Source organism: Garra rufa, chromosome 15, assembly GCF_049309525.1.
Source record: "Garra rufa chromosome 15, GarRuf1.0, whole genome shotgun sequence".
Classification (NCBI taxonomy): domain Eukaryota; kingdom Metazoa; phylum Chordata; class Actinopteri; order Cypriniformes; family Cyprinidae; genus Garra; species Garra rufa.
In genome coordinates this window covers 6,511,927-6,527,196 of record NC_133375.1, presented here as the reverse complement: position 1 = coordinate 6,527,196, position 15,270 = coordinate 6,511,927, and the positions used below count along the sequence as shown (strand labels likewise).

Here is a 15,270-nt window from a genome sequence, read left to right as displayed (position 1 = left end):
GTGCTTGAATATGCAGTTGCATCGGTTTCATATTAATTCGCTTTCATGCTAAATAGTTATTTTTTGTTATGCTTATAATATGTAAAAGAAAGAAAAGAAAAAAACAGCTCCGCTCGTGTGTGCACGTGAGGCTGTAGTGTGATCCGCCGGTCTTTCTTGCTGCGCGCCCTGGAACAGAGCGGTAGATAAAACATGCCAGTTATCAGGAGGTTGTTGCATCAGTCCTCGATGGCTTGAAAACGACAAATAAGAATTATGTTTAAAACGAGAATTTGGGGATCGCAAAATTGCCTGCCCGATGTCCCGGGGCTATTGTGTTTTCCAGTCGGGCTACTAAAATGTTTCACCGGACTATCTTAAAGTAGAGGGCTCGTGCGGGTCATTACAAACTCATCAATTTAGCCGTATCAAAGTTAAGGCCATACAAAGTTTTAAATGTATTAAATAGTATAAAAAAAGGTTTAATTATAAGTTTAAGAGTTAGGGACGGATATACGAGAATCGCGATAGGGCTGGATGAAACTTAAAAAGGCAATGATGTCATATTGAATAAATATGCATGCTGCAGGTTTCAAAGTCAAAACGCGGCACGGATGTCTTTATATGAATGTATCTGAAGGGAACCGACTGTCCTCAGAAACGTGTCGTTCGCATTTTCATTTCATTTCTGATAAAACTGCGTTAATGCTGATTTGTGTACAGCCGTTACTAGGAAACCGTAGAATTTCAGCACTCCTAAAGCGCCCCCTCGTGACAAAGAATGCATTTGCGAATATTCAGCTGTTTAGTAAGATTATTACCAATTTTGGCCCATGTTTTTATGCAGCAAACACATAGGAGTTGTAAATGTAAAAGTTATGTGCTTTCTAAAAATCTAAACAATTAAGACAGTAATATTTATGTTTTAAATAAATTATACTTGATATATCCATTTTAAAGGTATAAAGGCTGAAATGCCATTGTATAAGATGTTTTGTTTTTGTGAAAATCTGAATTATAAATCATGTCATTTTATGGCTTAATGTTACTGTACATTGTTCAACCCCACTACAGTGTTCATTTTACTTGTGCAGCTCTTAAAAAGGGTCATAAATTGCCTTAAATTGATATTTAAAAATTCTGCAGATACACTGTAAATAGTGAAAAAAATACCTTGATATTTGTTAATAGGAAATCAGGTAGGAGTCTAAATGTCAATCAAAAATATTTTCAATGTTAAAAAATTGTATTTTTTCATTTGGGCCAGTTAAATTTTATTATTAATTTTACAGTGTCTTTTTGACTACCTTTTAGTACTTTTAGGCTGGAATGTGAAATGTATTTGTGAAAATCCTTCAAGTTTTAGAAAGTTTTCAAGTTTTAGAATTTTAGTTTATCATATTTTTTTACAGTCATTTTATAGCAGTCATTAATGTGTTACCATAGACATTGCCCTACTCCACTCATACAGTATTACTTTTATTTGTGCAGGTCTTAAAAAGCCTTTACATTTTATTTTTAAAATACTACAGATACTCAGTAAATTATATTAATTATATATTTTAAATTATATAATTTGTATACTGAATGTTGACTATTTATATGGGGCAATGTTATATGCAATCTAGACAGTTGTTTTTTTAATTAGCACAATAACATCTGATTTAAAATTTAGAACTCATGTATGTGAATATGTAATTTACCACGGTGCTGGAAAATCTTGAAAGTGCTTGAAAAGTGCTTGAATTTTACTTTGGAAAAGGTGTAAGAACCCTGAAAATTAAAAAATGCATACAGCATCAAGTTCGACAGTTGAGGCAAATTCTATAAACACTGCTTTAAAAAAATCTTTATTTTTTTCTTGTGTTTGCAGGTTCGTTCAGACAGTCAATCATTGTGGCAGCAAATGCATTGACAGTCACAGATCAGATGGACTTCTGGAAAGAGGGTGCAAACAACAAGCATCAGCCTGAATTCCATTCTGCTGTTTCTCATCAGAGAGCTTGTCAACTTTGACTCAAAATTACTAAAATTTAACACAACACAAACTCATTTTTACTGTATGATTTTATTTTATTTACACTACCAGACAAAGCTTTTGAACAGTAAGATTTTAAATGTTTTTAAAGTAGGTCTCTTCTGCTCACTAAGCCTGCATTTATTTGATCCAAAGTACAGCAAAAACAGTACACTTTTGAGCCGTTTTCTTTTTGAATATATTTTAAAATGTCATTAATTCAAAGCTGAATTTTTAGGATCATTACTGCAGTCACATGATCCTTCAGTAATCATTCTAATTATCTGATTTTCTGCTCAAAAACTATTATTATGATGTTGCTGAGATTAATATAATGCTAAAAACAGTGAAGTAGATTTTTTTCAGGTTTCTTTGATGAATAGAAGGTTCAGATAAACAGCATTTATCTGAAATAGAAATAGTTTGTAACATTATGAATTTCTTTATCATCACTTTTAATCAATTTAAGTCATCCTTGCTAAATAATATCTTTCTATTCATCAAAGAATCCTGAAAAATTTAAAAATTAAATGAAATATGTTTATCAGCATACTAGAATGATTTCTGAAGGATCATGTGATACTGAAGACGAGTAATGATGCTGAAAATTTAGCTTTGATCAAAGGAATAAATTAAATTGTAAAATATATTCAAATAGCAGTTCATTTATATAATTTATCACAATTGTATTGCTTTTGCTGTAATTTGGATCAAATTAATGCAGGCTTGGTGTGCAGAAGAGAATTCTTTAAAAAAATCTTAGTGTTCAAAAACTTTTGACTGGTAGTGTACTTACTTATTTTTGCTTTTCAGTATGTCTATGTTTGCCATGATACAAAGTCTCCAGGGGACTGTGGTGATGCCCTTTTTTCTGCTGTATCCTAGAGGTCAACATTTGTAATTTGTACTTTTAAAAAGAAAATGTTCAACAAATAAAAAGAATATTATCAGAACTAATGCTTATGAGTTATTGTGATTTTTATGGGGTTGGGGTGGTAAAAATCTTAAAATACAGTGCTATACGACAATTGGATTGTTTTTACAGGTAAAAAAGTTTAAAATAAATGAAAATAAACTCTATAGTACTGATACTGTAATTGAAAATACAGTAAAAATACTGTAATTGAAGATACAGTAAAAACACTGTAAATGAAATTACAGTAAAAATACTGTAAATGAAATTACAGTAAAGGTCTTTTAGTACTGTAAATGCACTTACAGTAATAATACTGTAAACATTTTTACAGTAACTTACTGGCATCCAGCTGCCAGTAAGTTACTGTAAAATTTACAGCAAACTTTTTACAGTGTAACTTTATACTAAAGTAGTTTATGGTTAACCTGGTAACTGAAGAGCGACATTAGAACAAATGGCAACCAGTTAGCATGCTAAGCAGTTAGCATGAACACTAGGTGGCGCCGTGTTCAAACTTCTCAGGTACCTCTGGGACATGCTGTCAATGATCCCTACCAATTTTTGTGTAGAAATGTCAAAAGGTTCAAAATATATTGCAAATTATGTCAAATTTCCAAATGGTGGACATATGGTTCAGCCAATCCTGGCAAGATTGATAGCCAAGGAATTCACAGACACCATGAACATAAAATTTATAACGTTTGTGTTCGAAAGTTATAAGCCAATATGTGCTTTTTTAGTATCTCACGACCCATAGGTGGCATGGTTCCCAACTTTGGCATGGACCCTCAGAGCATGGTTTTGATGAAGCATACCAAGTTTCATTTCAATTGATTAGAGTTTGGCCAAGATATAGCCTCTGAACCAAGTTTGAGTCAATCTCGTTAATTTTGCTACATCATAACTTTTAAACAATGAATAAAGAAAAATTGTTCAGTCATTTCTGTGAAGCTCAGACCAAAGATCATCTGAGCTAATTTTTAGAAGAATTGGATAGTAGCAAAAAAACAAAACAAAACTGTACTGTACTTTTTGAAATGGCTGCTATTGTAATGGGTGGAGTCTTAATGGAAGCTACTGACTGTGATCAGCAGGAAGAGATGAATCAGGTGTACTAAGTTTTTTTTCTAGAATTTGTGGTTCAGGAGTTATTACCATTTTAATGTTGCATTTTTGAGCTAGTGGTGGCGCTATAGAGTGGGTCCTAGAGACTCCAAAGTTGGTCAGATCACTATTCATGGCCATCACTACAAGTGTGCCAAATTTTACCAATTTCCTATGTTCCCTTCATAGGGCTGCTATAGACTCCCATTGGATGAAAATAATAAGAAAACATACAGATACAAATGGGGGCTACACCCCTTCGGGCTTGGCCCCTAATAAAGCCACAAGACAGGATTCAAACTCAAGTTGCCACAAGTGTAGTTGCATCATTATTTCAATGAGGCTTTTTTAAGGCTTTGTTATAGATGGCATTTTAAAACATGCCTTTCATACAGTTACACTACCAGGCAAAAGTTATGGAACAGTAAGATTTTTAATGTTTTTTAGCAAGCCTGCATTTATTTGATCCAAAATACAGCAGTAGCAGTAATATTGTGAAATATCTTTACTGTTTAAAATATCTATTTGTATATATTTTAAAATGCAATTTATTCCTCTGATCAAAGCTAAATTATCAGTCACAATTTTTCAAATTACTCCAGTCTTCAGTGTCACATGATACTTCAGAAATCACTGTAATATGCTGATTTGCTGTTCAAGATTTGTTTTAGTGGAAGATGTTCAACATTTTTTTAGGATTATTATTATCAAAATGTAAAACAGTTGAGTACATGTTTGTACTTTGATGAAATAAAAAGCTTTATATACACCATACCAATCGAAAGCTATTGGAAAAGAAATGACATAATTTAATTGTTTTATACTTTTATTTAGATAAAGACATTTATAATGTTACAAAATATTTCTATTCAGATAAATGCTATTCTTCTGAACTTTCTATTTATCAAAGAAACCTGGAAATCTGATTCTACTCGGCTGTTTTCATGTTTTTTGAGCATCCAATCAGAATATTAGAATGATTTCTGAAGGATCATGTGACTGGAGTAATGATCCTAAAAATTCAGCTTTTAAATCACAGGAATACATTACATTTTAAAATATATTCAATTAGAAAACAATTATTTTAAATAGTAAAAATATTTTCACAATTTTACTGTTTTTGGATCAAATCAATGCAGGCTTGGTGAGCAGAAAAGACTTCTTTAAAAAACATTTAGAATCTTACTGTTCAAAAGCTTTTGATTGGAAATGATTTGTATTAATTCATTTGAATAAGTTAATAGATCCAGGCACATTCAGGATATTTGCATATTTTCATTGACCCATTTCCCAGTTAATATGCTTGCCTTAGCAAACACCACTAAATTTATGACCTCTCCATTGGGTATGTTGGATATGAATCATTGAAATTAATTTTTTTTTGACAACGTAACACAACAAGTGCATATTTTCCTGTTAACATATAGCAAAAGTGATTCCAATGTCCCACATAAAATTGATTTGAATATTTACTGATGGATCACCAAGTGCTAAACTCTTGATGCTAGAGAATGCTGGCCTGATTAGCAGAGATGAACAGCGTGAAGTGGACAGATCTAGGTCTCACTGTTACTCACCATGGTAACAAGAACAGTGCCGCTAAACTAGATCCAGCCAAAACACACATGACCATGTACACTGCAAAGATCTCTGACATGGAAACTAGGACCACCAGAGCTGGTATGAGGAGCTATGGAGAAACACAAGCAAATATATTGATTGGCATACAAAAATGTTAAAGGGATAGTTCACCCAAAAAATTAAAATTAAAATTTGATGTTTATCTGCTTACCCCCAGGGCATCCAAGATGTAGGTTTCTTCAGTAGAACACATACAAAGATTTTAAACTCAAACTATTGCAGTCTGTCTGTCAGAAAATTGGCAGTCAATGGGCACCAAATATTTGACAGTAAAAAAAAAACATACACAGACAAAACCAAATTAAACCCTGCGGCTCATGGCGACACATTGAGGTGTTAAGACACAAAACGATCAGTCTGTGCAAGAAACTGAAAAGTATTTATGTCATTACTTACCTCTGATCCACCGCAACTGTCATGTTTACAACAGCCGGCGTGTGACGCGTCAATGTGATCTGTCATGCGTATATGTCTCTCATTGTTTACACAGTGCATAGCGGCTACTCAAATTGATAATTACTTGTGCTTATCCTGATTCTGGCAACCGATTAAAAACTAAAAACTTGTGCGAACTCATCCGGGAGTGTTGACTTTTCACCGACCACATTGCCAGAGTATGTTGACGCGTCACGCGCCAGCTGTCGTGAACGCGCTCAATACAGTTGAACGTTGCAGTGGATCAGAGGGAAATAATGATATAAATACTGTTCAGTTTCTTGCACAGACTGATCGTTTTATGTCTTAACACCTCAATGTATCACCATGAGCCGCAGGGTTTAATTTGGTTTGTCTGTGTATGTTTTTTTTTTTTTACTCTCAAAGATTTGGTGCCCATTGACTGCCATTATATGGCTGACAGACTGCAACGGTTGGAGTTAAAAATCTTTGTTTGTGTTCTACTGAAGAAACAAAGTCACCTACATCTTGGATGCCCTGGGGGTAAGCAGATAAACATCAATTGTTTTTATTTTTGGGTGAACTATCCCTTTTAAGTTGAATTATAGTGGGAGCTAAATTTATAGCTCAAGTTTGTGACTAGCACAGATCTTTAGCCAGAATCAAGGTCTCTTTAACAGAGGGAACTTACAGGTAGACCTATAAAAAGTGCAGTTTTCTTGCCCAGCCTCACAAGGATCATCTGCCACATTGGCACTGATATGGTAGCAGACATCTGTACACACATTAGGACATGCAAGGAATTAAACATCTCATAAACCATGCTATAACATCTATCCATTAGAGTAACTAATTCTGTTTTTTTGGCAGTTCAAATGGACAATTCCAGTCCTGGATGCTCAAGTGGTGCGAAAATACTCTGTATAGTAACACTTAAGACACAATAACAAATGTACAGGTGCATCTCAATAAATTAGAATGTCGTGGAAAAGTTCATTTATTTCTGTAATTTAACTCAAATTGTGAAACTTGTGTATTAAATAAATTCATTGCACACAGACTGAAGTCTTTGGTTCTTTTAACTGTGATGATTTGGCTCACATTTAACAAAAACCCACCAATTTACTATCTCAACAAATTAGAATACTTCATAAGACCAATAAAAAAATTTTTTTCAGTAAATTGTTGACCTTCTGGAAAGTATGTTTATGTACTCAATACTTGGTAGGAGCTCCTTTTGCTTTAATTACTGCCTCAATTCAGCGTGGCATGGAGGTGATCAGTCTGTGGCACTGCTGAGGTGGTATGGAAGCCCAGGTTTCTTTGACAGTGGCCTTTAGTGCATCTGTATTTTTTGGTCTCTTGTTTCTCATTTTCCTCTAGACAGTTCTGGTGAGTTTGCTGGCCAGTCAAGCATACAATATGGTCATTTAACCAACTTTTGGTGCTATTGGCAGCGTGGGCAGGTGGCAAATCCTGCTGGAAAATTAAATCAGCATCTTCAAAAAGCTGGTCAACTGAAGGAAGCATGAAGTGCTCTAAAATTTCTTGGTAAACGGGTGCAGTGACTTTGGTTTTCAAAAAACACAGTGGGCCAACACCAGCAGATGACATTGAACCCCAAATCATCACAGACTGTGGAAACTTAACACTGGACTTCAAGCAACTTGGGCTATGAGCTTCTCCACCCTTTGTCCATACTCTAGGACCTTGGTTTCCACACTTTTTCCTTCCACTCAACTTTCTGTTAACATGCTTAGATACAGCACTCTGAAATGCCAGCTTATTTGGCAATGAATGTTTGTGGCTTACCCTCCTAGTGAAGGGTGTCAATGATTGTCTTCTGGACAGCTGTTAGATCAGCAGTCTTCCCCATGATTGTGTAGCCTATAGAACCAACCTGAGAGACTATTTTGAAGGCTCATAATATAAAGTTGATTAGCTGATTGGCAAGTCACCATATTCTAATTTGCTGAGATGTGAATTGGTGGGTTTTTGTTAAATGTGAGCCAAATCATCACAATTAAAAGAACCAAAGACTTAAATTACTTCAGTCTGTATGCATTGCAATTTATTTAATACACAAGTTTCAGAATTTGAGATGAATTACTGAAATAAATGAACTTTTCCACAACGTTCTAATTTATTGAGATGCACCTGTGTATGTTAGCACACACACTAGTGTTTCGAGTTTGATTATAAAACTACCACATTTTTACATCTCGACTTACCAGTATAGCTAGCATGAGATACTGGAACTGAGCTCCTAAACCAGCAACATGAGTGCAAAACAGTGTGAAGTTCCCTAAAGACATCTGGAAATGAAGCCAAAAAGTTTTCAGCAAGCACTAATGGAGCACTCACGTAAAAATGCAATTATTTGCTGTATTAGTCCTTATCTTTTAAATAAACATGATGATTTTATACATTTATACTTTACAGAATCTATATTTTAATTGCGTGTCAACATAGTATTTTTTTCTAGTTCTGATTATACACATTCTTTACAGGTAAACCAGAGATCCGACCTGAAAAGCTAAAGTGGAGAAGAGGAAGCCGAGGACCAGACGCTGGTATGACGCATGGCCAATCAGCTTCTTGATAGCATTCAGGTATGTAGTGTTCATGTGACTCTGACCACTGAGAGGCCCTACAGGAGCCAGAGAGAGAAACAACAATACATCTTTACAAAGCTATGAAATTTGACACTGAACTGGTAAAGAGTTAAGAGCTAGTTTGGTGGGATTTTATTGTGAACTCATTGTTTACGAATAGTTCAAACACGAATAGGTTCACTGCCTGATAAACATCCAAAATGTCGCCTACTATAAAGGTATTTTTGTAATGTTGTTAAGAGTTTTTAACAAACCCTGCCAATCAAAAGTTTGGCATCAGTAAGATTTTTGTATGTTTTTAATATGCTCATCAAGGCTGTGTTTATTTGATCAAAAATACAGAAAACTGTAAAATTTGTGAAATATTATTGCAATTTTTAATATTGGTTTGCTATTTTAATATACTTTAAAATATGATTTTTTTTCTGTGACACAGCACTGAATTTTCATCAGCCATTACTTCAGTCTTTAGTGTCACACGATACTTTAGAAATCATTCTAATATACTGATTTATTTTCAGTGTAAAAACTGTTGTGCTGCTTATTTAATTTTAATTTTTTAATAAAAATTTGTTTTTTCAGGATTCTTTTGATGAATAAAAAGTTCAAAAGAACAGCATTTATTCCAAATAGAAATATTTTTTAACAATCACTTTTTAACTATCACTTTTTATCCATTTAATTCCTTAAAAAATGAAAACATTTAACATTTACTGACCCCAAACCTTTGAATAGTAGTGTATATTGTATCACAAAATTTCAATTTTGAATAAACAATTATTTTTTTCATTTTATCAAAGAATTCTGAAAAAAAAAAGTATCACAAGTCCCAAAAAATATTAAGCAGCACAACTGTTTTCAACATTGATTTTAAATCAGCTCATTAGAATGATTTTCGAATGATTCTCAAAACAGAACAAACAAACAAAAACAAAAGTTTTTTTGTTAGTAAATTCACTACAGTTCAAAGCCATATTATTGTTTAATGTTGTTAAGATTCTCTAAGTTCAGGGAATCTAGGAAAACAAAACAACCAAACAAAACAAAAGAACAAGGTTTTATTCCATTACAGTTCAAAGCTATATTGTTGTAATATGTTGTTAAAAGTCCCAGGCTCTAAATTCAGGGAATTTGGACAAACAAACAAACAAAACAAAACAAAAAGGGTTTTGTTCTTAAATCAATTCACGTCAATTCAAAGACATATTGTTAAATGTTTTAAGAGTGTCATGCTCTGAATTCAGGGAATCTAGGAACACAAAAAACAAACAGACCAAAAAACAAGGTAATATTCTTAAATCAATTCACTACAGTTCAAAGCCGTATTGTTTGTTAAAGGTTGTTAAGAGTCCTGAATAAAGTCTTATGCTCAATGGTACCCTAGTAAAAAGTAACATATTTAAAATATATTGACTTTTATGCTAAGTATACTTCAAATCTATTAACATATTTACTGACATATCGCTTGAGACTTCCTGATATAAAATTTATAATTAAGGGGAGACACTGCAGGCAAAAACACTGTTTTTTCGTGCATCTGTCAGGTTTGAAATTTTGGGCTTTTTGGTTTTTTATAAAGTGTTTTTTTTTTTTTTTTTCTCAGACTAGTGGAAACAAAACATCCAAAAGACCCTGTTAAGTGTTTCTTTTATAGCACTTTATCTATTTGTGAAACATATTTTTAAAGGCTGTTTTCACAAAATTATTTTTTTTTTCTCCTACACTGAGCCATAAATCTCCACTTCAGTAGCACTTACACACATAAAACTTAAATTTTTTATTCCTGTCTATATCCTGAAGGTTTTTACAGAGGGATTTGTTGATATATAATTTGCTTGATTTTATACAACATTTTATTCCCCCCAAAACTGTAAAAATATATTGTTTGCTGTCTGTTCTAAGTATTTTCTGAATTATGGAGTGACAAAATGAGATTTTGTAAAAACATTTGACTCAATATGACTGTCAAACAAACAAAACAAGAATTTTGAAACTGACTTCATCCGTGTTCAGATTTTTGTATTAGAAATGTATGCAAACGAGTGCATACTTCATTAAATAACAAACAATGTTTTATTCATTAAAACACTACATCGGTTCACTACTATTCAAGCCCATATTGTTTCATGGATAAACGTCCAAAATGTAGCCCATCACAAAGCTATTATGAAATGTTTTCATGCTATTATGAAGAGTCATCAACTACGGTGACACATTGCTGCCACACATTTTTTTTTCTCACTCAGCTATGCCGTAATAACGAGATGTTTTCTCATTAAAACGACATCTTTTCTTGTAATAACGAGAAAAGATGTCGTTTTTACGAGATAATTGTTGTTTTAATGAGAAAACAATCGTTATTACGGGAAAAGATGTCGTTTTTACAATATAATTATGTTGTTTTAATGAGCAAACATCTCGTTATTACGAGAAAAGATGTCGTTTTAATGAGAAAACATCTTGTTATTTCGAGAAAAGATGTCGTTTTAATGAGAAAACATCATTTACATTTACATTTACATTTATTCATTTAGCAGACGCTTTTATCCAAAGCGACTTACAATTGAGAATACAACAAGTGATTCATCCTAAGGAGGCAGATCGACATAGGAAGTGCTCAAAAATACCATATGTCAGGCGTTGTTAGATGAGTATGGGCTAGAAAGGGAAGATCAGGAAAGAGAGGAGAAGAATTTTTTTTTTTTTTATTGAGTCAGATAGTGTCGAAAAAGATGGGTTTTCAGCAGTCGCTTGAAGACAGTAATGGAGTCTGCGTTTCGGATGGGGGTGGGAAGATCATTCCACCAGGCAGGGACATTGAAGGAGAGTGTTTTGGAAAGTGATTTCGTGCCTCTCTGTGGTGGTACAATAAGGCGTCTTTCACTAGAGGATCTCAGACTTCTGGAGGGAGTGTAGATGCGTAGTAGTGAATGGAGGTAGGCCGGTGATGAGCCGGTGGCTGTCCTATAGGCCAGCATCAGTGTCTTGAATTTGATGCGTGCTGTAACCGGTAGCCAGTGCAGGGATATGAAGAGAGGTGTGACATGGGCCTTCTTGGGCTCATTGAAGACGAGCCGTGCTGCTGCATTCTGAATCATTTGTAGAGGCCTGATTGTACATGCTGGAAGACCAGCTAAAAGAGCATTGCAGTAGTCCAGCCTGGAAATGACCAGGGCCTGTACGAGGAGTTGTGCAGCATGCTCTGTTAGGAAGGGCCTGATCTTTCTGATGTTGTGCAATGCAAACCTGCAGGATCGAGCAGTTTTAGCTATGTGGTATTTAAAAGTCAATTGGTCATCAAAGATTACACCAAGATTTCTGGCTGAAGTCGATGGGGTAATTGTTGATGAACCTAACTGGATGGAGAAGTCATGTTGTAAAGTTGGAGTGGCGGGAAAGACAAGGAGCTCAGTTTTAGCTAGATTGAGCTGAAGATGGTGTTCCTTCATCCATGCAGAGATATCCGCCAGGCAGCCAGAGATCCTTGCAGCTACTGATGGATCATCTGGTTTGAAAGAAAGATAGAGCTGTGTGTCATCAGCATAGCAATGGTAGGAGAAGCCATGTGCCTGTATGATGGGGCCCAGAGATGTGGTATATATGGAGAAGAGGAGGGGTCCAAGAACTGATCCCTGAGGAACCCCAGTGACCAGTTGATGAGGTTTGGAAACCTCCCCTCCCCAGGCCACTCTGAAAGACCTGCCAGAGAGATAGGATTTGAACCAGCGAAGTGAAGTCCCTGTGATGCCCAACGATGAGAGGGTAGACAGAAGGATCTGGTGATTTACCGTGTCAAATGCTGCAGATAGGTCCAGCAAGATGAGTACTGATGATTTGGAATCAGCTTTTGCAATCCGCAGGGCTTCAGTGACAGACAGTAGTGCCGTCTCAGTTGAATGGCCACTCCTGAACCCTGACTGGTTAGCATCCAATAGGTTGTTCTGTGAGAGAAATAAAGATAGCTGGTTGAAAACAGCTCGTTCCAATGTTTTTGCTATGAACGGAAGGAGAGAGACAGGTCTATAGTTGTCTATGAGTGAAGTGTTAAGTGTAGGTTTTTTGAGCAGTGGGGTTACCCGGGCCTGCTTAAATGTAGTGGGGAAAGTGCCTGTGAGAAGAGATGTGTTGATGATGTGTGTGAGCGCTGGTAGGATTGTAGGGGAGATTGCTTGGATAAGGTGTGAGGGGATGGGGTCTAAAGGACATGTCGTCGGATGGCTGGAGAGGAGAAGTTTGGTTACTTCTGCCTCAGAATGGGGATGGAAGGAGAAGAGGGGAGTTTCAGCCGTGGGTGTGGTCAGTTTTAGTTCCTGTATGTGTGGAGCTGAGAACTTATTACTGATAGATGTAGTTTTGTCTGTAAAAAATGTGGCAAAATCATCAGCTGTTATAGAAGTGGTGGGAGGTGGTGGAGGGGGACAGAGCAGTGAATTAAAAGTTTTGAAAAGGTTGCGTGTGTCCGGAGCATTGTTGATCTTGTTGTGGAAGTATGAAGATTTGGCAGTATGGACTTGGGTAGAGAAAGATGAAAGCAGAGACTGATACATACTCAAGTCAGATGGATCCTTAGATTTGTGCCATTTTCTCTCAGCTGCCCTAAGTTTGGACCGATGCTCATGAAGAACATCGGATAGCCAAGGGTTGGAAGTAGCAGCCCGTGCTGGCCTGGAGGAGAGAGGGCATATATCATCTAGGCAAGAAGTAAGAGTGGAACATAACGTGTCGGTTGCTGCATTAGTATCCAGGGATGTGAAGTGGGTAGGAGAGGGAAGAGAGGAGGATACTGAGGAAGAAAGATGGGAGGGTGAGAGAGAGCGTAGGTTTCGTCTAAAAGTAACAGGTAGGGGGGATGGGGGTGCACAAGTAGCAAGATGTAGGTTTAGTGTAATGAAGAAATGGTCAGAGATGTGTAGGGGTTTGACCACAATGTCGTCTGAAGTACAATTTCGTGTGTAAATGAGATCAAGTTGGTTGCCGGATTTATGAGTGTATGCAGTGGTAGTGCGTTTTAGGTCAAATGAAGCAAGGAGTGAATGGAAGTCTGCAGCATAGGGTTTGTCCAGGTGAATGTTAAAATCTCCAAAGACTAGAAGTGGGCTGCCATCTTCTGGAAAAGAGGATAGCAGCCCATCCAGCTCTTCTAAGAAGATGCCAAGTTGACTAGGAGGGCGGTAAATGACCACAACATGGAGTTTGATAGGAGATGTTATAGTGATTGTATGAGATTCAAATGAGTTATAATTGCATAGAGGAGAATGGGTTGAGTATTTCCAGTTGTTGGAAATCAGAAGTCCCGTACCCCCACCCCTTCCAGTCTGACGAGGGGTGTGAGAGAAGGAGAATTTATTAGATAGAGCGGCTGGGGTTACAGAGTCTTCTGGACGTATCCAGGTCTCAGTCAAACCTAGGATGCTCAGGCCAGATTGCAAAGAAAATGCCGAAATGAAGTCAGCTTTGTTGACAGCTGACTGACAGTTCCAGAGTCCAACCGTGAAAGAGAAAGGTTCAGTGGAAGAGGTGTCTATAGGACGCAGGTTAGAGAGATTGCGTCGGCGTGTGCGTGTGATGTTAGTGCGGTGTGTAGAGAGCACCGGAATGAGTTGGAAACACATGATAGAGAGGGACAGAAAGAAGAGTGAGAAAAAGGAAGGAGTACTCAAGTGCGTTGTCGGTGTCGTTGCTCGGTCAAAGTCGCGCAGGAAAAGTCGCAAGTCTTTACTCTCGTCGGTCTTCACGCGAGGAGGCTGAACGCTTCCGCTGACGCTTCAGCGTCAGCTGGTGCGCCGTCGTTCTTTCTCGTCTGAGGACTGAACTCACTTTCCCGCAATATGGAAAGTAAGCAAACTATTTAAGCAGTATTCTCGCTAGCCACGCCTCCTAGGCTCAGTCAGCCGCAAATGTATCGCCCGCACGCAAAATGGCTCAATCGAAACTCAAAAAGCAACAGCTTCGCACTTGTAATAGCTCCAGAAGGGAACGATATGAAATAACAAAAGCTTCCCTTGGCCGTACGCTCAGTTATCAATTTTAATGATTGCAATAAAAACTAGAATTTAAAGCAAAAACAAACGCAGGACAAATAACAGAAGAACACTCCTTTTCTAACAGTGAATAGATGTAAATAAAACAAACGAATATCTAAATAGAACAACAGAGTGCTTTAAGAAGCAGCTCAAAATTAATATTAACGAATAAGTAAGTAAATAGAAATGACAGAGTGCGTTTAGAAGCAGCTCAAAATTAATATTAACGAATAAGTAAGTAAATAGAAAGGACAGAGTGCGTTTAGAAGCAGCTCAAAATTAATATTAACGAATAAGTAAGTAAATAGAAAGGACAGAGTGCGTTTAGAAGCAGCTCAAAATTAATATGAACGAATGAGTAAGTAAATAGAAATGACAGAGTGCTTAAGGGAACAGCAGCTTAAAATTAATACTTAGGAATAAGTAATTAAACAGAAACGACAAAGTGCTTTTAGCAGCAACTCTAAGTAACGATCGCCTATCGAAATAGTATTAAAGTAGACACTTACGCTCCGTCGTTCTTTCTCGTCTGAGGACTGAACTCATTTTCCCGCAATATGGAGAGTAAGCAAACTATTT

The 15,270-nt window shown here is 36.3% G+C and overlaps 1 protein-coding gene across 1 annotated transcript in view; it reads right to left on the bottom strand.

Moving 5' to 3' along the window:
• The window catches only part of mfsd2al2 (major facilitator superfamily domain containing 2a-like 2), a 36,472-nt gene that overhangs the window by 4,157 nt on the left and 17,045 nt on the right, over positions 1-15,270 (bottom strand). The window contains exons 9-12 of the mRNA XM_073819194.1: positions 8,582-8,703; positions 8,285-8,368; positions 6,745-6,828; positions 5,594-5,706 (exon numbers count right to left, since the gene is read on the bottom strand). Coding sequence (XP_073675295.1) covers positions 5,594-5,706; positions 6,745-6,828; positions 8,285-8,368; positions 8,582-8,703 — 403 coding nt within the window. The remainder of the gene's footprint in view (positions 1-5,593; positions 5,707-6,744; positions 6,829-8,284; positions 8,369-8,581; positions 8,704-15,270) is intronic.